This window comes from Colletes gigas, unplaced genomic scaffold (genome assembly GCF_013123115.1).
Source record: "Colletes gigas isolate AHSC1104 unplaced genomic scaffold, ASM1312311v1 Colletes_gigas_Sc00001, whole genome shotgun sequence".
In the NCBI taxonomy this organism is placed as follows: Eukaryota; Metazoa; Arthropoda; class Insecta; order Hymenoptera; family Colletidae; genus Colletes; species Colletes gigas.
This window is the reverse complement of record NW_025106630.1, coordinates 2,858,731-2,886,366: the sequence shown is the minus strand read 5'-3', so window position 1 is coordinate 2,886,366 and position 27,636 is coordinate 2,858,731. Positions and strand designations below refer to the sequence as shown.

The 27,636-nt window shown below is 40.5% G+C and overlaps 1 protein-coding gene across 1 annotated transcript in view; it reads right to left on the bottom strand.

Moving 5' to 3' along the window:
• The window catches only part of LOC122397339 (mothers against decapentaplegic homolog 6), an 89,481-nt gene that overhangs the window by 37,996 nt on the left and 23,849 nt on the right, over positions 1-27,636 (bottom strand). The window contains exon 3 of the mRNA XM_043396465.1: positions 12,745-12,831. Within this exon, the coding sequence (XP_043252400.1) occupies positions 12,745-12,831 (87 nt within the window). The remainder of the gene's footprint in view (positions 1-12,744; positions 12,832-27,636) is intronic.

Below are 27,636 nucleotides of genomic sequence, written 5' to 3'. Positions count from 1 at the left end.
CCAATAAATAATCCGGTTCGTTGAAGATTTATTTTTTCCCGATAATTATTGCACGTCTAAAAAATTAATTTTAGTAACCTGAATTCTTATATTTATAGATCGTTTCGATGATGACTCACGATAGACGAAACGTTGATAATAGCGCTTGTTCAAGACTGTCTAATTGTCTTCCTTACGTCATGGAATATTGTTTGCTTTGTTGTACCGGGTGAGTCACGCAATTGGGTACTTGTCTCTTGTATTGAAAAGAGAAAAAGTTATGGAAGATAAAATTGAATGGTATTAAACGAGTCCCGAAGAACTGTTCGTCGCTCGAAATTCACGAGAGCTGGATCCGTGCATGACCTAACCGATCTTCGTAATCGCGTTACGGAAGCGGTTGGAAATGCAATAAAAATCGCACCTGAGACACGCTTTTGAAATGAATTGGAAACGAACGGTCGATCGTTTCGAAATAGATGGATCGACAATTGGCACCGCGGCGCTCGCGATAATTAAACACCGTCCTACTTGTCGAAAAAACGGTTTCCGGTACTTCTCGATCGTTCCGAATTCCGTGTCGGCGATCGGAAACGTGCGAACCGCTGCTTTTTCGCGTTTATCCGAACGGAGGAGGCGAGTGCCGATGTCGTGGCGATATACAGTTGACGAAGAGCACTTCTGGATCTATTTTCGCTCGATCGAAAGATTGAGGCCGTCGACCTAAACGGATCTCTCGAGCGAGGAGAGCGAGAGAGAAAGCCGGTAGCTGTTAGAAGGAACTCGACGAGACCAGGAGGAAAAGAGGGCGGGAAGAAGGGAGAAGGCGAACGATGAAAGGAAATACTTCAACGGAATCGATAGAGGAGCCTGAGAAGAAACTAGGAAACGAAAGGAAAAAGGTACGGGCGTCGCGAGAAGCGTCGGGAAAACAATTAGATCGTTAAACAGACCGATCGAAATTGTTCGCGAACCGAACGCGTTTCTCGTTCCTTTCTCGTCGAGATCGATCGATCGAACGGAAGATCGCGAAAATTTTGTTTCAACACACGTTTCTGCCGAAGAATAAATACATTTCTGACGATTCAAGAAAAACGATTTTAAATGTAAGATTGCAGTGGAAAGCATTTAAAGAATTTTTTTTTTGTTTATTGCGTTGTAGATGACGTTTGGACGAGTTCAACGACCCTGGTAAACTATGACCCTGCAAATAATCTTTTGACACGTTCTTGCGTTTGTGGTGGTTCTATATAAAATTGATAGTATTTAATATTTAAATACTGGCTTGTAAAGAATTTTTTTCTTGTTTATTGCGTTGTAGGTGACGTTAGGACGAGTTCAACGACTCCAGTAAACTATGACCCTGCCAATAACCTTTTGACACGTTCTTGCGTTTGTGGTGGTTCTACATAAAATTGATAGTATTTAATAGTTAAATTCTGGCTCGTAAAGAATTTTTTTCTTGTTTATTGCGTTGTAGGTGACGTTAGGACGAGTTCAACGACCCCGGTAAACTATGACCCTGCCAATAACCTTTTGACACGTTCGTGCGTTTGTGGTGATTCTATATAAAATTGATAGTGTTTAATATTTGAATACTGGCTTGTTACACAATCTAATAGAACGATGGAACGGAGAGGAAGCTAGACCTCGATTTCCTGATCGGCGATAACGGATAGAGAATTGCTGGCGACGAGTTCCAATCGGTACGAGATCCGTCGAGGCAGCTTTTAACGATTATCTGGAATTATTATCGGCCGGCCACGTTAATAGCTCGATAATAATATTTCAGTTATCGTGACGGGGGAAAGTGGAGGGAGAAAGAGAGGTAAGGTTTAGAGAAAAAAAAAAAGAGAAAAAATTCCACATTAGAATGCGTACTTTATTCGTGGTAGGGAGCGTCAGGTTGCGTTTCCACGTGCTACGACCGGTTCCCGGGGACTAAAACGAGCGGCAGGGATGCGAGAAAAATGCGGTTTATCTCGATAGGCCGGGGAATGCGACGATCGAGTCTGCACGAGCCGCTCGTCAATGGAAAAGAGCGGTGGCATGCAAAGAGGGGGCGCCATGAAATCGAATTGGATCAGCCCACTTCAACCGGAATGAAATCGCGGCGCGAATAAGCCTCTTAATAAAATGAAGGATTGATTGCTCGACGACCGTCAACCCGCTCGGCGTCGTCGTCGTCGAATTACTCGTTGTGTTTGATCAGTGGCGCGTTATACTGTAGGCAGACGCGGATCAAAAGGGGGAATAGGAAGTGGATGACCACTTTTTTTTAGACATTTAAATCAATTTTTACAAATAGCGAACGTTTCTCCAACGAATTAAATTATTTGTCAAATCTTTCTGGCTTTTTTTTTGGTATCTTTTAAAATATTTTTGCAAGCTAGAAAATAATTAGCAAACATCGATGACAATCGTTTAAAAGGGTAAATTTTATTTAAAAATTGCAAGTGTAGAATTGTTCGGTGTGGTTTTGGGATATTTCAACGAGAACGTCGAGATTCGTTAAAGGAAACGCGAAAGAGGGTACCCGGTTATTGACATAAGGGTTAAGTGAGACTATTTGCGAGAATAGCGATACAAACACGTTCCAGCGCTGTCAGTAAACGCCAGGAACAGCTGACGGCTGTTGGAAGACGCGAATTTTCAGGGAAAATCTATAATTATCCGAATAACGTGCGGCAGACCGAAGACTGGTCGAATTAGATGAATCACAGGGACGGTAAACGCTAGAAATGATAGAGCTCGCGAGAGAACCGCGAGACTAATTGCACCGTTTCAACTTCCAGTCGTTTCCACGTTTAACGATCTGTTAATTTTTCTGCTCGTTTCAAAGGGCATTGTTCCCCGGTGTTTTTCAACGATACCGTTTAAAGAAACGTCGCAAACACTTTCGTTTCGTGCATGGACATGTCGCGAGTCGAAAAGGAAGGATCCATTTTTTAAATTTCTCAAAATGAAGCTTTTCACTCGACAACGAACGAAACAGTAAACTTTTATAAATACCCAATTATTCAATAAACTTAAAACATTAACATTTTCATTCTGTTACAAAAGTTCAATTTTATATTCGATTGATAGTTACTTTATATTCGATCGATAAAAGATTTGGTGAAACTCACGTTTCTTCCTGAAACGTTTCAACTTTAAGAACGATTGTCTGCGGTTTTCCTTTTAGGAGGAAAAGCTATCTCCCCTTTAAAGACTTCGATCGAAGTTCACCGCAGTGTCCTTGACCCTCTTGCTAAGATATTCTACCGAGAAAGCATCGAAGCGAAATCGAAACCGAGATCTGCACGGAGATAAGTACCGAAGAAGACTCAATAAGGAATTGTCTCTTGCTATCAGATTCTGATCGTCCAGCAAACTCTTGAACACTCCAAGATGCAATACGATAAATTCTACGTTTATTCGTTCCGATTTTTAATACAAGCATTCTGTTTGTACGAATAATTATAATAAACAGACTATCAAATACATGAAACAAACAGTGTTGCTAAAATCTATCCTCAGAATCCACATATTCATTGTCTGATAAAACAATTTTTTCTTATACAGGGTGTCCAGCCAACCCTGGGAAAAATTTTAATGGAGGATTCTAGAGCCCAAAATAAGACGAAAATCAAGAATACCATTTTGTTGAAGGAGGCTTCCTTAAAAAGTTATTAATGTTTAAAGTTCCACCCGTACTGAATTTTTTTCTCGAAAATGCGCAAGATTTCGGGGATATATCTATTCACCAAAAATGATTGTAATTGAACCCCGCAACCGAAAATAATTTTTCCAAAACGATTTGAAAGTTTTTTTTTCCATCAAAAAATTCCACACTTTCTTGAATTTTTTTCTAGAAAATGGGTAGGATTTTGGGGGTTTGTCTATTCACCAAAAATAATTGTTATTGATCCCCGCAACCGAAAATAATTTTTCCAAAACGATTTGAAATTTTTTTTTCCGTCGAAATATTTCACATCTTCTCGAATTTTTTTCTTGAAAGTAGTTAGAATTTCGGGGGTATGTGTATTCACCAAAAATGATTGTAATTGGTCCCTGTAACTAAATATATTTTTTTTAGTATGAATTGAAATTTTTTAATTTCGTCTAAAAGTTTCAGTCCCTATTTGAATTTTTTTCTCGAAAGTGCATAGAATTTCGGGGTATGTCTATTGACAAAAAATGATTGTATTTGAGCCTCGCGGCCAAAAATAATTTTTTTAGAACGATTTGAAATTTTATAATTTCGCCGAAAAATGTCAGCACCTACTTGATTTTTTTTTCGAAAATGTGTAGGAATTCGGGGGTATGTCTATTGACCAAAAATGTTAGTAATTGACTCCCTCAACCGAAAATAATTTTTCCAGAACGATTTGAAATTTTTGAATTTAATTGTTAATAACTTTTTAACGAAGCCTCCATCAACAAATTGGCATTCTTGATTTTCGTCTTATTTTGGCCTCTAGAATCCACCATTAAAATTTTTCCCAAGGGTGGCCGAACACCCTGTATAATATTCTATTCCATCATCATTCTATTGATGTTAATAAATTGTAAATCAGGTATCATTTCACGATTTTATTGGTTCTTGGCTTTTTATGGAATAATGTATCGCAAAAAAGATCTAATTGGAAGTTCTATGATCCTAACACGAACCTGGTTATCCCCCACTGTGCTTCGAAGGGTTAAGTCGGGTTGTTCAAAGATTGAATGCTAAACGACGTCTGACTGATGAAGTGTGACCGGCAGCGGATGAATGGTGGATGAAGACTGATGAGGACTCGTGTAATGAAATCTCTAGAATCGAATCCTCCCTTCCAGCGCGCCTTTGGAAGGGGAGACGCGACTCGTGGGGGTAATTACGTCGTCCGAGGGACGTTCGAGAACGTTGAAAATTCCGAGGATTATGGGAGGGCCAAATGGCCGTAATAACGAAATTACAATTCACAAGAACGAGTTTCAACTTTGTCATAAACCTCGCCTAAAGGTCGATTTATATTACCCCTTCGGGCATGTTCAGGTTTCCAAAGAAACTTACATTATGTAAAAGTACGCAGAAGTTAACGAATAAAAAATACGTTCTACGAGAAACGACGAGGTACGAGTCGCTAACAAGATTGGACTCCTTATTTAACACTTTCACCGCCACGTCCACCCACATATGGGTGACAGGATTTACCATCGCGATACTAGAAAAATTAATCCTCGAGGGAAACAAATTTGAATGGAATTTGTGAATTTTAACAATGTTAAGAATAACTGAAATCGATAAAGCAGTACGCGATCTACGTACGAAATAAACAAACACGTTACATCTATTGTCCAAATATATCTACCATGTATGTTTGTATGTATGCATATAAATATGTATCGCGTCGTGAGGAATGCTCTCGAAGTAAAGCGTGAGCCGTTGTAACAGTGACAAAGTCTTTTGCTTGTCGTCTAAAATAGTAAAAACCTGATATAAAAGTTTAACAAACAAGGTTACGAAAATAAGTACTGAAAGAAATTGTAAGTTGTGTAGCTTGCAATGGTCTAAGATCGAAATTTTACTTTCATAGAATATTATATTTATAGTTAAGAGCGTATCAGTGTTTCGGGTGCATATTCGTAAGCGATGAAATTCGTTATCAAATTCCAGAGTAAAACAGATGGAAGAGGGGGAGACGCGAATTGGGTGAGGCGGAACGAAAGGGAGAGCGTAAGAGTGGCCGTTGTGGGAGGTGGGAAAAAGAAGGGTGGTTACGCGCAACGGGTGCCCGAGTGGAAAAAGGGGGACGGAGGTGAACTCGTGAAAACGAGGGGAACGATCGCTCGAGCGACGATTTTCCCAGCGAATGATGAGGAGGGTGTCCTAGATCGGGGATCTCGCGCGGAAGAAAAGAGCAGACACGAGCAACCTGTTGCTTCACAATGCCGGGGGGATATCTGTCTCTATTCAGCGGTTTCACGCTGCGCAACACGTTACGATATATCCCCCCTAACCCAGACCGCCGCGATACACTTCCGTAGAATTCGTACGAAATATTATGCCGCGACTCGCATCAGATATCGCCGCTAAGATTTATCGCCCTGGCAGAACGCAGCATTTCCATTGCCCCTTCATACGGCCTCTTCACTCTCTCTTTCTCTTTCACCGTGCACGCGTACGCGAAACACCAAGTGTCGAGAAATAAACGATATTCCCATTGCACGTTCTTTCCAACGTGACATCGAATCATCGATTTTTAATAAATAAAAAGTCCATTTAATATGGACGAGATAGCTTTCTATACTGACATTGCCTTTGTTAAAAAATTCTGATTGAAAAAAGGATTTCTAACGCATCAACTGAGAAGGTCTTACCCCCTTTAATCATTTGTTGCATTAATTTTTCTCTTTAATGTGCTGTAATGAAACTTGTCGTTTTGGGAATCTTTAGGGACACTGATCGTTAATCCAAAGTTGAAAATGGTGGAATACCAGTCTCTATATAGTATTTCTAACGCATCGACTAACATAGTCTTGCACCTTGATCCTTTGTTGCACTGATTTTTTTCTCTAATATACTGTAATGAAATTTGTCATTTTGGAATTTTGGGGGAGGCTGATCATTGAACCAAAGTTGGAAATATTCAATTGAAAACGGTGGAATGCCAGTCCCTGTATTAGGGGATGAAGAGTAGCGTGTTTGACTATGCAAATGACGGTTGTCAAGAACGAAACGATCGCATTCGGATTATTTACAAGTCCCGAGTAGTCAGTCGCGGTAAACAATGTTGTAAATATGCCTGGTTGACGTACGGGATGTCGCGAATCTTTAGGAAACGATCGCGCGAAGACGGTGACTAGTCCGACGATTTATCGTCGATCGTCTTGCCTGTCCGTCGCTATCGTTTAACGAGGTTCTGGTTTAGACTGATTCATGACTTCCGAGTTGCGCAACACGACCGATGAAGGTACCGCGGAAATACATTCTTGTTTATACGATAAAATGTGGGAACGTCGTGTGCTAATTGACTGTAGAACAGGCATAGAATAATCTATAAAACTAGGGGTATCCTCGATATTATTTCAAACTATACGGTAACAAATAGAAGCATTCAATAATTCAATGGAATTAATTAAAAAATTTACAAGTTCTCTTATCGTAACAACTAAAATGTCAAAGATCGTTTTGTGTACTCTTTTCTTATATGATCCGGGGAAGACAATTTCTCAAGAAGGTTCTCGTCTCCCACGATCGTTGGGAAATAAATGAAGCTATTTTCGTAGACACCGTGTACGTTATTCGATATCGCCAAAAGGGACGAAGACAAGCGAGATTCTCGAACGTGATCGGCAAGTCGATCGACTTTAATCACGATTTCCAAGGTAACGCCGTCACGCCGCTCAGAATCACAAAGAGGACGCCTCTGATCGGCTTTCGTCTCGACGAGGGTCCTCGATCAGTGTTTTCCACTTTATCAAAAGATCCCTCTTACTGGAATCACCGGCTAGCCCCAACCATCGTCCTCACTGACAATGAGACACTTACGTTCGACGTCTCCTCGAACGCCGCCGGAATGTATATGAAACGAGTTAAAATTATACACCGTGACTTTAGTAAACAACTTAACTAAAAATAATCACAGAAATTGTACGTATTGCAAGTGTAAAAGACTGTTTTAAATGTTCTCGGGTATAAATCGATTCGATACTAATAAGCGTTCGAACCCAGGCGCCGGAAATCTTAACCCCAGCACTGCACGCATTCTTGCCAATTTCTAGGGGCCAGCCACCGATCCATCGATGATAGTAACCTCAACCCCCCCGGGCACGATCGCCTCTCGATCGACGGCCATCCCATCGAACCGGCAATCTCCCCTTGCGTCGTTTCTTTCGCGACGACACGAACGGCCGAGAGCCAAGAGCCCCATGAATCGACCCTTTTCTCGCGGAGCTGACCCGCGCGATTCTCGGCCGGAGACGGCCACGTTTCGATCGATCGTCGTCGCCGGTCGAGAGCTCGCGTGAGCGCGACAGAGACGCCTAGCGCCAAAATAAATCAATAGAATAGCGGAGTCGAGTCGGGAGAGTCGGGAACGCGTGGACGCGCGCGTGTGTGTTGCGCGCGCACACAGAGGAGCATGCGCGTGTGCGAGTGGCGCGCGGAGAACGGGCCAGTCGGACCGCGCGGGACGAAAGGAGAAGCGAAGCGGAGAGTGGAACGACAGCGGGGCGAGAGGGGGCGAGAGGGGACGGGACAAGGGACGGGGAGGAGACGAGACGAGACGAGACGAAACGAGAGGCGAGCGAGCGAGCGAGCGAGGTCGAGACACGCGGCAGCTGTCTGGCGCCAGGGTCCCCCTGTTCCCTCAAACAGTCGCGCCGAATGCCACCCACCTTAGCCGACCTATTGTGCCATTCTGAAACCTGCATCCCGGGAGTCGGCTTTCCCTCTCCGTCCTGCCTCTTACCTACGGCAACTCGCGACCTGTTCGTCCCGAACAGGACACGCTAGGCTTCTTTTCGTCCGTCTCTGACAGAGATTTGACGTCGTTATTTATTATTAATGCCCTTTGTTTCGCGTGGTCGCGGTGCTGCCGCGTCGCGCGACGACCGTGGTGGTTTTGCGTCGGAGGACGCCTGGCTGATGCCAGCGACACGATCGTCTTCGAAATGTTTTAGAATCTTTCCTTATCGTTTATTCTGCTATTTTTAACCACTCCTAGGAAGCAATTTATTACAACGCTTTACCAAGGATTTTCGACAAGTATTCTTTAATAAATAATATTAATAAGTAATTGAAACATTAATGCTGGTAACTGAGAGGTGGGAGGAAGGGTTAGACGAATGTTCTGCCCATCTCTGGTTACCAGGAAGCAAAGTGCCTTGCACAGAAATGTTTTCGGTTATTTTTTTGACACTGTTCGAATTTCGATAGAGCTAATTTGATTTAAGATGACGATGTCTCTTTGCGTAGATGACTTCCATCGGTATGCTAGACTTGTGGTCTTTTGTTTATGGAATGTTGTTTGAGCGACTGCCAAGGGCTCGAAGCGACTGCTCGGAGAGATAGGCGATCGTTGTTTGGTTTGCGTATGTTGATTCGACGAGTTCGGGAGCATTTTCTTACGCAATAGCGTTGTAATCTCTTACAGAAGGGAAATAATGGCATAGCCTCGGTTAAATACGTGAAATTTATTTAGTGCAACGATTATCGGGCGCCGAGGAATATTGTTATAATAGTTATCTCGGCTGTCGCGTCGTTGCACGATTTTGATGCACCGAATGTTTTCGTTTTGCTCGTAAAACCGGCGCAGAAAATTGTATCTCCCAGTTGTTGACATTGCGTAAAATGAAATCGTAAGGTATACAATTGTAAAATTAAAACTGTCCCCTTCGTCACATAAAACATTTTTTTATGACTTCATGACTCTGCGTGTTAATTGGCTCGGTTATGTGTTAGTTTATGTTATAAATTACGCGCGACGATATTACCTTGTGCGCTAAAAATGTCAAGTTGCGTTAAAATATTGTCGAGAAAATTGTTTCGCCGTAATGTTGCCTTTGTATTTAAATGGAATCGAATATATCGAACTGCACGTTTGTATCTCAAAGGAAAAGTATGTTTAGTCTAAATTTTGAGCATTTAATGCTAATGTAAAATTTAAGATCTGTGTGTTTGTGATTTCTCTGTAACTCCTACTATTTTTACCCAAACTAAATCAAATTTTATTTAGTTACTTTTTACGTTCTACTTAATTCCGATGTAATGTGTTCAAGGTTAAAATTAGCAACTTGTATTTTTTCACCTTGGTTCAATTACGACCATTGTCTGCTTACTACAAGTAAGTAATGACACATATTGGAGTACTTAAGTTACAAACGTTATATGATAATTTGCTGAAATGTTGGATTACATTTTTAATTTATGCTGTTGACGATGAATTACCGAGTTAATTATTGTTGTTTGTACATAAGTAGCAAGTAATATACCGTTGTGTATATTTGATAAATAAATTCGAGACGAAGCTGAGAATTCAAACAATGATTCTTCAAATGCGAAAAAAGTACTTGTTATCGTAACAAGAAACGAAATATTTCCCTCGTTACTCATTCCCGATTATCATTTCTGAAGCACGTAAGCAACAATTTTAATTTTTAAAACTATTCAATTCGATCCGTCTCTTATCAAAATAGTCGATCAACACCTAATATTTTAAAATTTGCTTCTAGTCTTATAATAGTTCCTCTTTAAATAAAAATTCTTTTGCCTGCATTTTGATTACTAAAATAAAAAAAAGAAAATGTTTCATTGGTGAGACATTGCTTATATTGGCAAAGACAGATATCAAATGTAATGGTCTCCAAGTGTGAAGAAATTTCGAAACAGGGTAATAGCCCCGAGGTAATGGGGTTGTTTCTACGACAATGGAATTCAAGATACTAGATTGGATCATTAATAATATGACTCAGAATTTTCCTGAATAAGAAATTTGTTTATATAAATTATATCGCCACTTGAATAGTTGAATAATTAATTATAAATTAAAATAGGACTCGCGCGTTCTTTGCAGGGCCATTTTTTTCAATTCCCAACACTAGGTCACACTTTTGCGTGACGCAGTGGCGACGAAGCAATTCGAACATGTCTCCTCCGCCGTAGATAGAAGCAAAGTATGCAACATCGTCAGATAACGGCAATCAAAAGAGGCGTTAAAAATTATCTCACCGAGCGTCTCGAATATTGAGCAATTCGCGGATACGCGTTAGCGTTTTACTTTTTCGCGCGCCTCGCAAACAGCATTGTTTTGCGATGCCAACGCGCGCGTCTCCGACAAACTCGCTAATTTACAATCCACGCCTATGCAAACTTTTCGCGCACGTTGTCGAGGCGGATCGAAAGAACTTTAAGAATTTTCTGAAAAAAGAAGCGTTATACTCACGGTTTCTAGAATGAATTTTCACCGATCGACAGAAGCTTCTACGGTAAAAATAAGTTGGTGGGACGATCCCGAGGGCGGACGGAACTGCTTTTCTCGTTCTAGTCGGTACCAAAAGCGTTTCGGTCGTTCCGCGAAGCAACAAGCGGGGGGAATGGGAGACGGAGAGAGCGAGTAGGTCAAAAAACGACGACTGTGCGAATCGCGGGGTGCGTCATGCGTGAAAACCTGCGCGCGCGTCAGCCCGCTGGAACGTGCGCGCCGAGGAAATTTCTTCGCCTTCGAGCGAGCCGCTTTCGTCCATATTCATGCCTCGTATTTAACGTCGCATCCACCTTGTCGCGCGTCATTCTTTACGAGACGCGGCTTATATTTAAAGCCGGCGATATTGCTCGGAATTATGCAGCCACCGCGACCATTAAATCTTCACCAAGAACGTCGATCTTTGACCTTGCTCTCTTTCGTTGCGCGTAATCGTCGTTTACCACCGAGCGCCGTGCTACGAATTCCGAAGTACGCGATAAGAAATCGTCACACCGCTGACGCTTCGTCGATTCGCCCTGAATCGCAGAATTTGATTTTCAGGTGAAAAAGTCTCGTGTGATTTTATCACTCGCAAACTTTTGTTGTACGATCGTCCCGAAAATCATCGTTCGAAATATTCCATTTGAGACTATCCGCGATAAATGTTTGCCCGGTCCAGGTCAGCAATTCTTTAAAGATCCCACGGAAAGTCCAGCCGGACCTGCAAACCAGTTCAGCCGGGAATCTTTCCGATGGTCTCTGTTCTCTTGGACACGGAAGTGAAAAACGCGGCGAAAGACGAAGAGAAGAAATCGTTCGTAGCATCGTTCAAGGTTAACCACGTGGATATAGGCGTAGCCACCGACCAATGGCGTAGCCTGAGGATCGATCTACCCACCGAACAACCGTTAAGCCTAATGAACGGCGTTTGCGCGGTGTACGAAATTATTCATCGGCCAGCTATTACGAGATTCGTTCGTTCTCTGCTTAAAATGTTTCCTCGATGGTCGATTTACATCATCCAAGGCAAATATTATTGTTGGGGCCATAAATGTTTATATACGACTCGACAAGAATGTTTCGCAATAAAATTACAATAAAAAAGTGTAGTTGTATATGGAATACTTTTCACAATGAAATATTTGAATTTTTCGGGCAAATCGTAAATTTATATATGCATTGTAATATTATAAAAATAGAAATCTGTTTATCAACACTTTGACTGTCGTGTCACATATGGGTGACAGGATTATCCACTATGGAACTAGAAAAATTAATTGTCGAGTTGAGATGTGGGAAATAAATTTGGATAGGATTTGTGGTTTTAAGTACTAGAACAAATTTTAGGGTATTTGGTCTGAAATTAAAATTTTGATCTGAATGTGTTAATGGACGCGTGGGTCAGAAGTGACCCGGTTCCGCCAACCGACCGTTAATAACTTTCAACTTATTTAAAGTCCACCTATTTGGCGGCCGTGGGTCGATCGACGATCAAAGACTCCAACGGATCGAAACGTTTCGTGTTTCGCGAAACTAATATCCCGGCGCGCGCGGAACGTCGAATCTATTCTCGGACAAGAATCCCCCGAGGTATCAATAATAACGATGATCGTTTTCGTGAAATAACATTCTCGCGACGGCGCGGGCTGGACAAGGGATACCCGTGGCTCAAAGGGTTAAGATCAACGAGCTGGAAACGAAGCCGGGGAACGGGTGTCGTTGGCTTCCTTTTCCGATGGTAGGTCGCGTTTTCTTTCGCGCGCAGTAAGTCTGAAGACGCTCTCGCCGCGGATAGACGCGAGAAGGGGGGTATGTATAACCTTGAGGACATAGTTACCTTCTCCGTTGGTGGTAAGGGAGCCGGGAAGTGGCAGGGGTGTGCTGTTTTTGCACCGACGTTGATCCCCTTCGCTGGGCGCACGATCTGAAAATAAACGGCAACCCCTTTAGAAGCTTCCCTCAGCGAGAGACACGCTCCTCACTCATTCCTCCTTTCGCTTTCTTTCCGCCGATTTTTAACCCTTTCGTACCCAATGGGGGACACATACAGTCCATCGCGAAAGTCTCTCTACGATAAGGTCCGTTTAAAGAAAATAAACAATAACTTTGTATAATATTACGTTTACGATAAAAGGTAGAACGACATTAACAACCCCTTGATACGAGCATATTTTCTTTCGTGATCCTCTGCACGAATCATTGAAATAAATCAGTGGTGAAGAATAAAATAATATACAAGCCTGATAAAAATTTTAATGGGAGATTCAAGAGACCAAATTAAGACGAAAATCAAGAATACAAATTTGTTAACCGAGGCTTCGTTAACAAGTTATTAACGGTTAAAGTTCCGCCTGTAGAATGGCAATCTGCGAACACCTGCGCGCGCATGATAGTGGTTCTCGCCGCTCACAGGTGGAACTTTAAACGTAAATAACTTTTTAACGAAGCCTCGATCAACAAATTACTATTCTTGATTTTCGTCTTATTTTAGCCTCTAGAATCTCCCATTAAAATTTTTCCCACGGTTGGCCGATATATGCTGTAAATATAACCCTGTATACGCTGTAAACCTTAAAACTAGAATATAACACGGAGAAAAATATAATTTTGTTAATAAATACGTAAACGAGAGATCAATCGACCGTGACCAAGGAACATCTCTCGTCTTCTTTTTTTCCTGTGTTAATTTTTAGTCGCAGGCCTAACCCTGTTGAATTTCTGGGTGCGCCATTGGCCAGAGGCGATCCACGGCGGTGGGGAGCACCTTACATTGCTGAGCGAGTAATGGTAATGCGCGGCGTTGCTCGTACGAAGACTACCATTAAAAAAACGTCGTTCATTGCGAAAAACCATTTAACAATTTACCGTGACGCGGTATGCGACGCGCGGCACTACCAGGTACTCGGCATGATTAATGGCGCGTGTAATTTGCAAGAATACGACGATCGAGAATACGACGATTAGCGATTTTCAGTGTGTATCGCGGAGATAGGAAGAGGGGCACGCAGTATGTAAATTCGTGGCCCGGTGAATCATAGTTCTCGTGGAAATTCGACCGTCTCGGACCGGCCAGAACGGACCACAAAGGAGGTGACAGAGTCGTCTAAAATAATGATTCGCCGGAGGCAGATCGTTTATCCTCGACGTGGTAGGAAAGTCCTCGTTTAACATTCAAAATGACCAACTAATTCGCTTGTAAGAATGCTATCTACCATCTCGGTCGTGACCAATGCATCTGTAACTCGTAATTCGATCGTTTGTTCCGCGTAATACATTCGCGCGCGTCGTGGACCTCTCCGACGATGTCATCCATCTTTGTTCGAACCCGAACGTTTGATGGAAGGCTCTTATTTCGACTCGCTAGGAGAAAACACTAGCTGGAAGTATCGAGTTTTATCATTTTGCTGAATATCTCTCGTCTGGCAATCAATTACCCGGTTATTTTGACTCTGATACTGTTTCGTACGCGAGCGATAGCAGTCTTCTGTTATTGAGCAATCAGTCTATATCAATAAATTTTCAGCTCTTTGAAGAAATTCGCGAAGAAAGATCGCCAAGAAAATCTACAGGCGACAATTACAATTTCCATCTCGGATTAAACTGAAGCAACGTCCAATTAATATATATTAATAATATTTTAGCTTTCGAACGACTGTGTGCGTTAAAATTTGCTACATCTCGTGTAAGAAACAAGCATAAGTGACGTCGCGTATGCTAAGATATCGTTACAGTTTTTACGCGTATTGATCTTCGTTCGAACGCGATTATACTTCCCGATATTACGAAAAAAAAAAAAAAAAACGCAAACAGCAAGATAAATCAAACGGAGATGGATAATTTCGCATTTACGACATGGTATTTTAATTAATTTAAAAATAATCAGCTAAACACTTGCGACACTTTGGCCCCAAGTCGAGATTAAACGTTTATCGTGCAAATAATTAAAACCTTCGGAGCACCAAAATTTAAGCTCTTTTGCACGACTTTCGGAATGGATCAGCAAAATTACGCTGCAACTTTCTATTATAGAAAAGCACCGATCGTCTTTGACTTTATCTTTTTACAAACAAAATATGTTAAATGATTTGAGAAGTCTTTGGAATTCTCCATCAATTTATATCTAAATCGCAAGTTGTTTGACGATGAAGAATTTAAAAAAATATTTTTTTTTTTTACCTACCTCGCTTGGAAAGACTACATATTTATTTTGAAGCACAATTTTATACATCGTTCCATTTTTAAAAGTTGGGAAATAGCTACTCCCCCTCCCAGAACGATCCCAGGCAGTACCAACATATGCCACACAGAAGGTTTCTCTAAACACATCTTTAAGATGCTATAACATTTCTCTTTAAAACAACAAAACATTTTGTAGAAATCCCCACTTGACAGTTCTCGAGGAAACAGCTGGTAACGCTTCACAAAGCTAACCCTATACTATTATTACCTTAATTAGAAAAGATCTATAGATCTATCCACTATTTATAACCACTGTGTATCCCCTAAATTAAAATTTTAATATGTATACGTAGAAATATAACGTTAGATCAGGCATTTTAAATTGTTTCCATATTAAATTCGACTGGAAACGAATATTCCAAGATGGCGTACAAGCTTTGGTACATCGCTGGATGAAACGTATCAATGTTCGAGGAGCCTACGTTAAAAAATGAAAGCAATTTAAAATTGAAAATAGTACGTTTTCGTTTTCAAGCCGCGAACATTTCGACCTTCGTTTTATATTATCAATATAAACGGCCCGCAAGTATCTTGGCCGGTCTCCAACAACAAAAATGTTTCCTCGAACCTCGGACGTCCGTCATGGAGGAATATTTAAGCTACAAAGAACCCTTAATTTTCGGTTAAAAATTCTAGATCACTACTTTAATGGTATCCTGGCAGAGACATCAACAGATTTACGGTGACTCTCACTTAAAATCGTACACCTAGTGGTTCAGCCGATATTTTTGTGAATAAAAAATTAAAATTGTACTTAATTATTGAAACTCATATAGGGGCATATAGTGTAATGTTTCGTTATTTAATACGTAACAACAATATAAAAAATACCTTTAGTATTACTCAGGAAATTAGATAAAATTTGAGGTTGCTAAATCAGCTGGATTCAATCGTTGCTAAGCTTACATAAAAAACAATTGGGGATTCACCGGATTTCCAATGTTACCAACAGTGTACGATTCTTATTGACAGCTATGTTTCATACGCAACCTCAAATTTCATTTAATTTACTGACTACTACTAAAAGTTTTATTGTATTGTTGTTACGTATCAAATAAAGAAACTTTACATTATACGAGGTGTTCGGTCAACCATGGGAAAAATTTTAATAGGAGATTCTAGGGGCCAAAATAAGACAAAAATCAAGAATACAAATTTGTTGATTGACGCTTCGTTTAAAAGTTATTAACATTTAATGTTGCGCCTGTAGAATGGCAATCTGTGAACAGCTGCGCGCGCACGATAGTGGTTCTCGCTGCTCACAGGTGGAACTTTAAACGTTAATAACTCTTTAACGAAGCCTCCATCAACAAATTCGTATTCTTGATTTTCGTCTTATTTTGGTCCCCAGAATCTACCATTAAAATTTTTCCCAGGGATGGTCGAACACCCTCCATACCTCTGTACGAGTTTCAATAATTTAGTACAATTTTCATGTTTTATTGACAAAAATATCGGCTGAACCGCTACGAGTACGAACCTGTACGAGTTTAAGTAGTCATTGTACTTGTAAATGTTATAATGCGCGTGCTTTCGGCTACGAAGATCGTTACAACATTACGTAGCGTACGGGTGTAATGCTGCATAATTCCATATCGGCGGAATGAGCCAGATCACGCGACTGGTTTTTGCCTCTCGATGAAAAACGAAAGGAACGAGGATCGGTCGGGCGGTCGGGTCGCGGCAGCATTTCGAATCGGTCTGGCCGATCCCCGTCTCAAGGATCGTCGGAGGACTATATAATCGTTTTAAGGACAGAGGCATGGAAGGCGAGATTCATTGACTAAAAGAGAGGGTGACGTCAGAGGACAAGTCGAACGAGAGGGCGGTCGCATTCTTCTGAAATTCCACCGTCTCGTTCCTGCGGGTAGAACATTTCCTGCTGCTGAACCGAACACAGCGCCTAGGAGGCAGTAACAGCGGCAAAAGGAGAAACGTTCCCGCAAGATCCGACATCCGTCAAGTATTTTTAGGATCCGTTTCGTGGAAATATCCCTGGTCCCCGATACGCGTCACAACAGCGACGCAGACGTACAGTTAATCCTTTCTATTGGGTTGTTCGAAAAGTTATTTCGTTTTTCTCCTTCGTGAAAAGGAACAAATTTCTTATAATATTAGGTCGGGGAAAAAGAAATCTATTATTTTCACGTCTATTTCAAGACTTTATTTTGCATGGTTCGGCCAACTTTGGGAAAAATTTTAATGGGAGAGTCTAGAGGCCAAAATAAGACGAAAATCAAGAATACCAATTTGTTGATTGAGGCTTCCTTAAAAATTTATTTACGTTTAAAGTTTCATACTGAGTGGACAATTTACGACGAAAAAGAAAAATTTCAAATCGTTCTGGAAAAATTATTTTCAGTTGCAGGGGTCAATTACAATCATTTTTGGTGGATAGACATACCCCCGAAATCTTACACAGTACCGAGAAAAAAATTCATTACCGAAAATATAATTAATGGCCAAAAATGTTACCCCAAAACTTCATGCAAATGTTCAAAACATCATAACTCTTGAACGGATTGGAGAATTTTAATATTTCAAAATGCAATCAACGTGTATTTTGGCGAAGAATATGTAGATATACCAAAACTATTCCAAAAGCTGTTCCTTAAACCCGTAAAGTAAGAAAAACCCCATAAAAATGGTCCAATTTTCAAACAGCCATAACTCCTACAGTAGTGAATATATTCCAATGAAATTTTTTTCTGAAGTAGAGCCAATGGGTACCTATAAAAAAAGTATAAGACAACTTTTCTATAGGGCATCTAACAAAATTACTAAAAATGAAAGACGAATTTTTAAGAAAAATCGACAGCGGGTACCTAAATTTTTCGGCGAAAAATAAAATTCCAAATCATTCCGAAAAAATTATATTCGGATGCAGGGGTGAATTATAAGCATTTTTGGTCAATAAACATACTCTCGGAATCCTGCACATTTTCGAGAAAAAAATTCGAGAAGGTATGAAATTTTTAGACGAAATTAAAAAATTTCAAATCATACTAAAAAAATTATATCTAGTTACAGGGGTCAATTACAATTATTTTTTATCAATAGACATACCCCCGAAATCCTATCCACTTTCGAGAAAAAAATTTGCGTAGATGGACAAATTTTATTAATAATTTTGTCAACAATGAAGCTTTAATCAACAAATTGGTATTCTTGATTTTCGTCTTATTTTGGCCACCAGCATCTCTCATTAGAATTTTTCCCAAGGATGGTCGAACATCCTGTATAATGAAAATACAGTTTGGAATAAAGTTGGCTGGTTAAAAATACAATTAACGTCTCTGGTGACAAGAAAACGAAACTACTTTCCGAACAACCCAATAGAATGAACTCGACACCGATTCTTCGTCTTTCGAACAAAAAAAAGTTGTTTACTTTCTATACTCGACTTGTCATTAACCGTAACATCGTTAGCGATAAAATACTACCGTGGTTCTGATTAAAATAGCTATCGAAAATACGCGTTCCTTCGAACCAAACGATTCGTCGAAGGGAACGGAGATATTGTTGAGTAACAGAGCTATTACGTAAATAATTAAAAAAGTTATTTTGTACGTTCGTTTTGTCGAAAGGTTCCTGTTTGTTTCCTCGTTTCGTGGAGATTTCGTCGCGAGACGTTCGCCGTATTACAAAACTCGACGGAGACGGGGGATCATGGACGATCAACGTACAAATATTTATCCGCCGATAAGGACTGAATTGACACGTAAACTTGGCAACCATTACCACCCGTTGGCCGCGAGTAAACACGTTTATGTACGTATTTACTAAGTGTTCGATGCCACTCGGTGTTTGTCGGAGCACGTCTGCTCAGGAAGGGAAGAAAATTCGGGCGAAGAACGGCGCCTGTCGGCCCGGAGCGTTAACAAATTTATCAGCCTAATCTTATATTGCTTGAAATTTGCTTGAATGAATTTAAGCCGATAGCATAAACGAGTATGTTTATTCTACAGGGCGTGTCAATAAAAACTGCTATCCGAAATATCACGTTTCCTATTAATTTGATAAAAAAAGAAGGCGTTCAAGGGGACGCCATTTTAATTTTTTCTTGTATTGTCAGAGATATCAAGGACGCTTACGTTTTTTATTAAATAAGACTAGATATTACTATCATCGTGGCGTAATAGTCAAGATTAAGACGCGTACAATGACGTGTGACAACATAACCTTCAAACGACCTTATGTACGGGCTATAGTCAAGGTTATTTCAATTAAACGGGAAGAACAAATCTATTAACATATGTAAAACTTTATAAATGTTTGCAAAGATTAAGTCTATTTTGCTGCTACATGATGGAATCGAAATATAAAATAATAAATATCGCGTATCAACGATCGATCGAGAAAATGAAAACGTTCGGTTGCTTATAATTCCCATGAATTTGCGAAGAACGAGGTCCGCGCGCACGTATCGAGGTTGTATTTATCAAGGCACCATTGTGCGTTTGTGTACCTTTGTATAGCTTGCATGTTCGACGAAGATGCTTGGCAGCGTATCAATGACATAACTACGCGTATAAGTATGTTAACACAACGATACGTAATATGTTTTCACAAGACGAAGGAAAGAAGCGTCTTACGGTGTGCGTTACATCGCCCGCGAGGGAAAGAAAAAGGTAACAGGCTAATAATTCAGGTGTTCGTTCACCTTGAAGCTAGTCCCAACGGTGCTTCTCACGATCGTTATACACGTTTACAAATTTAGCGATGACATTATCGGTCGATGGACACATGCTGCTTTATAACCCACCTCGGTCCTCGATTTCTTCCTCGAGAGTAAACAAAAAATATCGTTCCTCGATTTATTTGCCGTTCGATGTATTCTTTTTGTAATTTCCTGTACGCTCTCGACTCTGCAAACCACAATTTCAGAAACACAAACATTCGAGAGTTACAAGTTTCGAATTTTCATAACCTTAAAATCTTGGAAGCGGTTTAGGTACACGGGACAGTGTGCAAAGTTTCGTTAAAATCGGCGAATCGAAGGTCTTTCGTTCTCTGGATCCTGTGTGCCTCGTCGGTGGAAGCTGAGAGCCACATCGGTTTCCGTTGATCCGGAAACCGTGTAGCATTTTCGGTATGGTCGAGACGCAATCGGGACTGCGCGAAGGAGGCAGCGGAATGCGAGACAGCCACTCCCGCCTATCGGCGGAGCCACGAGTTGGTCGAGTAGCGCCAACGGAGAGAAACCGAAAGACAGAGGGAGAGAAATGAGACCGTGCCGCGAGAACGGCCAAGAGGGACGTCGCAAGAAAAAGAAAGAGAAAGAGAAAGAGCAAGGGACAACGTTCGGGCGAGCGAGACCACCGAAGAGTGCGTGCTTTCGAGTTCGTTCCTTTGGCCGAAGCTGGCGAGACGATGGTCGACGGGGAAGAGTGAAAAGGGTGGAGTGAAAGGGGGGGGGGCTGTACGCTGTAGGGTACGCGAAAGAGAAGAACCGAGAAGAGCCTAGAATTCGTGAAAGAAAAAGAGGGATGACCGGTGGTGAGCTAGAGACGGGAGAGGAGGGGGGGATCGGAATACGCGAAAGGGAAAGAGGAGAAGGCGAAGAACGCGGGAGTAGGAGGCGGAGTGCTCCGCGGGAAAAGAGACGGGAAGACGGAGCGAGGGTAAGAGCGAGTTTGAGAATGAATAAAGTAGCCGGCAGAGAGTACGACGAGGGGGGACGAAGAATAGGAGGAGGGGGAGGAAAGAGAGAACGAAGCGTATCAAGGACGGCGAAACGAGCGGAGAGGCATAAAAGCTAGGCGACAGGCGCCCACTGTGTTCGTTTGTGTATCGGGGCTTCGTGTTACCCGGTGGGGTACATCCTCGGCCCCTCCCTACGGTGGCGCTAGGCGCCCTGTAAGCGTATATACTTGCCCTTAACCGCATCTCGACTCCCGACGTGTCTCGCTTCCACGCTCTTCCCTTCTTTCAAGGTTGCTGCACAAGTTTCGATCGCTGACACGCGAGACTGCCCGCCTCAAACTACACCGAGACGCTCGATTCTAAATCGATTTTCCATCAAATTCACCTCTCCTAACCCTTCGATGCTCAAATAGTAGCAGGGTTACGTGTTTTTTTGTATTTCTATTGGCACTACTGAATACAAACGTCACGTGACTCGAACGAGCGAATAACCAATATGGCGGCTCAGAGTACCCGGGTATCGAGGTTATCAAACGAATCTAAACATTTTGGTCGCTGACACGAGGGTGGACTAGGCAGTCGCGAGGGTATTTTGAGTTGAATAATTCACGAAACGACAAAATGTCATCGACGTGTGACGCCTCGGTCGGAATAATGCGGTGATTCACGACGGACTGAATCGAGAGCGGGAAGCTTAAAAAACGCAGCCGGCGTAACGCAATACGAGCAAGATTTGTCCTCGTGCGTTTGAAAGGGACTGCGCGGAGCGTTGTGCCATGTCCTTCGTCGTATTCGTTGAAATTTGCGCAATAGCTGGTGGAGCTCTGTCGGCGACAGCGTGCAAACAGCACGTGCGGAAATAAATCGAACGGCCACAGGAAATTCCTTGTCGGCTGCTATCTGGCCCTTTTCCTTTCCCGCAAAAAAATTCACCCTTCGCGGCCTAAATAATTAAGTCGTCCGACGAGTTCGCGCGTCAGGAATCTTACGGGAATAAAAATAACTATTTCCGACACGCGTCGGGAATTACACTTTACACGTCATAAACGCGACACCCTTTTCGTATTACATTGGAACGCGATAATCGCATATTTTTCACATTTTTATCACTGTCACAGATAAGGAATGCGGTAAAGAGAGATATGCAGGTTTCCTACATGCAAATATTATTAGCGCCAATTGTCTTGCATATGAAAACATGTCAATTCAACTGGCGCCACTCGACTGACACCGCACAATCATTCCGCCAGTAAAATAACAAGCAGGTGTACTTTTTGACTCGAGCCTTTCTCGCGACAACAAACGTCTGGTAATTTATTCGACCGTAATTTTGGCTACGAATTTTAAACGGTAAAACGAGAGTTCAAAGAGTAAAATGTTTAAAAACCTCGCGTCTCGTTGGGTCCTTTGCGTTCCGAGCGTCTCGGCGATTCTGCTCCGTTAATTGCGCCCCGGTTCATAGTCCGCTGGTTTACGGACTGCTGGTTCGAGTTTCATGAACGAAGAAATTTCTCCTATTTCCCGGGTGAATGCAACAAGTGGCGATGCGCGGTCTTTTATCTCCTCTGCTTCATCGTGGTGGCCCAGTTTCTTTCTCCGAGCATAAATCCTACGACGGCTACATCTGCTGGCTCGTGAGAGACAAACTCTCATAATGAATTTCTTTCTTCCGAGAACCACTTTTTTCCCTACCACCGTTTACACGGATGACGAACACTCCTAACAATCTGATTTTATCGTGATAATATCGCTACCGGCGAGACCATGTTTTTCTCGAACAACGATTTCTCGTTGTCAACGATACTTTTAACGCCCCGTAACGGCTCCATCGAGCCGTCGTTTTATAGTTCTCCATAAAGTTCACGCATAAACATGCCAGGTCCTCCTAATTGTTCGTGTTAATTGGTCTTACGGATGGAGCTATTTTTAAATCTAATTTAAAGCGTGAATCTTTAGTAGAATTAGTATTATCTAGATTTTAGGGAGCAAAACGATGTTGACTAAACGCTTTACGTAACGCGTACATTTCGAGAAAGTATTTCGTATCGTAGGTAGCTACTTTCTCGTTGCATCATTTACCGATTCATCGTACTTCGGCGATAAAACCTACTAATGACTTGCCTCTTCCTACGAGGCCTTTTGTAACCTCGAAAAATTCCACGGCGTAGTTTGGCTTTTACATATTGTCGAGAAACGGAGCCTGGAGACCATTGTTGCTCTCAGCTCTTCCTAAACGCCTGGTACGAACTTTTTTTTTTTTTATTATTCCGATGTTTCTTGTCCACCGTGGAAGTAGGTACCGTGTATTATGAAATATCCTGTACACGTGTGCTCCAAGTATAGACACGCGTATGTATTAGCATCGTCGTCGAGCACACGGTTCTCGTAGCCGCGGGCGCTGTATTATTTCGTCATATCAAGCATCGCGCGAACGGTGCCATCTTGCGTACGTCATCGTGGGATTTCAAAGAAACGCGAGTGTGTGTATTAATTGCTTACGGTGTACTGTGATTTGCATCCTCGCCGCGCGCGATTTACGATCGTGGAGTCGAAGGAGCGCGATGAATAGAACCACGCTCGGAACAATAGTATAATTTCATTAAGCGCTCGGAAACAAAGCGTCGCGCTGACGAAAGAAAATACGAGCTCGCGTTTTACTGCATCGTCGGACAATTAGGATCAGCGGTGCTCAACCTTCCTCGTTATTTGGACGAGTAAACTAAAAATCGACGAGTTTAAAATTGTTCCAGTAACTTTAATTTTGATTTTAACGATTTTCAAGGACAAAAATAATGAGTAAATAATTTGTTGCGCTCGAATTGTCCGCGAGGAAGTAATATTTGAAAAAAAGAGATAATAGTAGAACAATATTCGGTCGTATCTGAGTTAATTGAGCAATCAAAAGCGGTCGTTAAAAATTCAAAAAAAATTTTTTAAATTGTTCTAGTAACTTTAGTTTTGATTTAACAATTTTCAAGGGCAAAAGTAACGAGTTTAAATTTGCGCTGAAGTAATATTTAAAAAAAAAAAAAAAGAAAATAGTAGAAAAATATTCGATCGTATCTGGGTTAATTGAGCAATCAGTAGCGGTTGTTAAACATGATTTCTGGTTAATATCCGATTTGTATAAAAGTCGTTCTAAGACTACTCAATGGCCGGATGAAGACAATTTAGTTCATTAAAAAAATTCAAAAAAAAGTTCAAAAATTGTTCCAGTAACTTTAATTTTGATTGTAACAATTTTCAAAGACAAAAATAACGAGTCTAAATTTGCGGTGAAGTAATATTTGAAAAAAAAAGAAAATAGTAGAAAAATATTCGATCGTATCTGGGTTAATTGAGCAATCAGAAGCAGTTGTTAAAAATTCAAAAAAAATTTCAAAAATTGTTCCAGTAATTTTAATTTTGATTTAATTTCTAACAATTTTTAGGGACAAAAATAACGATATTAAATTTACTGTGAAATAATATTAAAAAAAAAAAAAGAAAATAGTAGAGTTAATTGAGCAATCAGAAGCTGTCGTTAAAAATGATTTCTGGTTAATATCCGATTTGTATAAAAGTCGTTCTAAGACTACTCAATGGCCGGATGAAGACAATTTAGTTCATTAAAAAAATTCAAAAAAAAGTTCAAAAATTGTTCCAGTAACTTTAATTTTGATTGTAACAATTTTCAAAGACAAAAATAACGAGTCTAAATTTGCGGTGAAGTAATATTTGAAAAAAGAAACAAAATGGAAAAATATTCGATCGTATCTGGGTTAATTGAGCAATCAGAAGCGATCGTTAAAAATGATTTCTGGTTAATATCCGATTTGTATAAAAGTCGTTCTAAGACCACTCGATGGCCGGATGAAGGATGATTTAGCTGCATTCGAAATTTATTACGCAACCAGTCCGTGAAAGATCGAAACGCCACTCGATGAACGCAAGACGAATCTATCGATGGCTGAAGGGTCTGCGTGCAGTCCGTGTTCGTATCGATCCCGAGAACCAGTTTAGAACCAGGCGCAAAAAAGAGAAAAGGAAGAAACGGGGAGGAGCAGTCAGTCAAAATCAAGCACAGGAAACCGAGCCTTGTAAAAGCGATCGTAAAAATAGCACGGAATATAATTTTGCTTGTATTCGAAGATTCGTAGAAAAATAACTGCGAAAGAGGTTTCGAAAGCTGCTGGAACCGTCATGCGATCGACTTTCAGTAAATGCACGTCCGTGTTTATTATTACGAGCAAACAAACGCACGGAATTTATTGAAAATTTGTTTTCGATAAACGCACCTTCCAAACATTCTTCCTGACTTATTCAAACATTTTTATTCTTATAAATTCATTATTCTTGTGTATTAAAAATCAAACAGTTTGCGTGGGTCAAAATAAACACAGAAATTTAATAATTATCGTTTAGCAATGGAGTCTTCTGTGCTGCGTTTACGAGACTGTCGCGTACAAATTGGAGCACAGAGTTGAAATTTTCTCGATACACGCACGATAAGACCGATCGACTTCCAACGAGCGGATCGATGTTTGTTAGCAGGTCTGCGTCGACCACGGAAACGGCGATACCCTGAAACCTATAGCCATACGGTTCGTTTCAATCAATAAGATCGACTTACAACACGTCCGTTGTAGTTCCAAGATGATCTATTCGTGCGTTAGGCCGGTTCCCAGAGATTTAAAAAATGCAACAATCGGAAACAAGGAATTTAACAAAAAAAATTAACGAAAACCAACGGGTCTCGATACTTTTCTAAAGATCACTTTCATACTATTTTGATTATATAAATATTTTCGTGAACGAAAAGAAATATTTAAAAATTTGAAATAACGTTTACTTGGTACTTCCATATATCCAGAATCTTATAATCATTATCAAAATGTTAAAAAATTCTTCGCGATACGTTTGAATATAGTTCGAAGATTGCAATATGAATTTGAGTAAAATTGAAAACGTTGCTCCAAAGAGGGTGCTTGTATTTATAATTTGGTATGGAACGACCGTATCTAGCTACACTTTCTACCAGTTCGCACGATGAACCAGTGTTTTACGTCCACGGTACTTTATTTATCTACTTATTGAATAATATCGCGACACCGGTTTCTCGGTTCGACGCACCTGCGACTACGATAAAAATGACGTCCATAGGCGAGGACAATACCGCATCGGGGACACGTAATAGAACCAGAATACACATTTCTCGCGAAAGAATCGTGCTTCCCAGAAACCGAACCGATCGACTCGACTTTCTCAATTTCAATGAAATTTTGATCGAGCCTTTAAAAATTCATCTTTTGTATTTCCAATAATTTTTAACTTCCACGAACGTGCATTAGAATAATGTGCAGAATTATTAGGTCATGTCGCATGAAACTGTCGATACACGACCACTCGAAGATTGACCGCGATTAATAAAGTGAACATAAAGCAATATATCCATCGCGTTGTTCGGTAGTTATAACGATATTATGCTCTACAATTTTATTTTTCTATCGAGCCTTTTTTGTTATTGTTTATTTTCTTTGATAGTGTCAACGAAAGAATAGCAAATACCATTTTTATATAAATTTGGACTGAGGCTTGATGCACTCGAAATAGGTTCAATTGAAATTTTGTTAAATACAAGAATCAGTCTGGTAGGCCCGTCCATTACTCGTTATTTCTACTTATGTTACTACCACAATATTTACTAGGATAAAAACATTTTATAGTTTTTTTTTTAAAGATGTGTACAACAGCAATGTGCAATGAAAAATATACAGTTTCTGTTAACGACATATGTAAGAAAAATAACAGTTGAAAGGTTAAGAACATCGACACAAGTAGAAATAACGAGCAATGGACAGACACGTTAGGCAAGTCGCATTTAACCTTCAACAGGTGACGCGACGTCAAAATGGTGGCGCACGTCTAAGGCATTTATGAATATGTATTCCCCCTACATTCGTCTGAATATTTTATGCCACATAGCAGTTGCTCAAAAGTTTCTTTTTTACATAAAGAAACCTTCATTCTTTATCTTTATTTGTTTTCAGTTTGAATTAAAATCTCGTACTTGTATTTATATCAATATCGATTTCTTAACGTAAGTTTAAACGTTCTGTAAATAGCAGTCTACATTGTTATATAGTAAACTGTGTAACATATATTTCTTACGTTACAATATATTGTTAAACTTGAAGATAAAGAATTATAGATTTCAATTTAATTTCTGATAGAAGGATTATACCATATTTGAAAAATATTTAAATATCATAAAACGATGATGCTAGAATGATTCAAATAATTATACCCTTAAGATGGACATCTATTTAAAGATGTGTCTAACTGACGTTAAACTTGAAGATAAAGAATTATAGATTTCAATTTAATTTCTGATAGAAGGATTATATCATATTTGAAAAATGTTAAAATATCATAAACCGATGATGCTAGAATGATTCAAATAATTATAACCTTAAGATGGACATCTATTTAAAGATGTGTCTAACTGACGTTAAGTCATCGTTCGTGGTATTGAAACGATACGTCACTAATTGTAAATTAATTGAACGCGCCATACGTATTCAAAATCAATTTTCTTGAAAACGAAGAGTCGTACGAAATCATTCTACTTCAAATTTTCGTTTCGCTTTTTCGTGTAAAGTGACCAACGAAGAGAAACAAAGACGCGTTACTATTCACATTATTATTTGTAACCTTGTTTATGGTTGGACGACGCGATACGCGCTAAAGACCGATCTCCGAAGCTCGCATGGCAAACGTTCGCGGGCAATAAATATGACTTATCGCTCCAACGATTGCGTGGATGCATTCCATGCATTCGCGTACCGACCAACATGCATGGAAC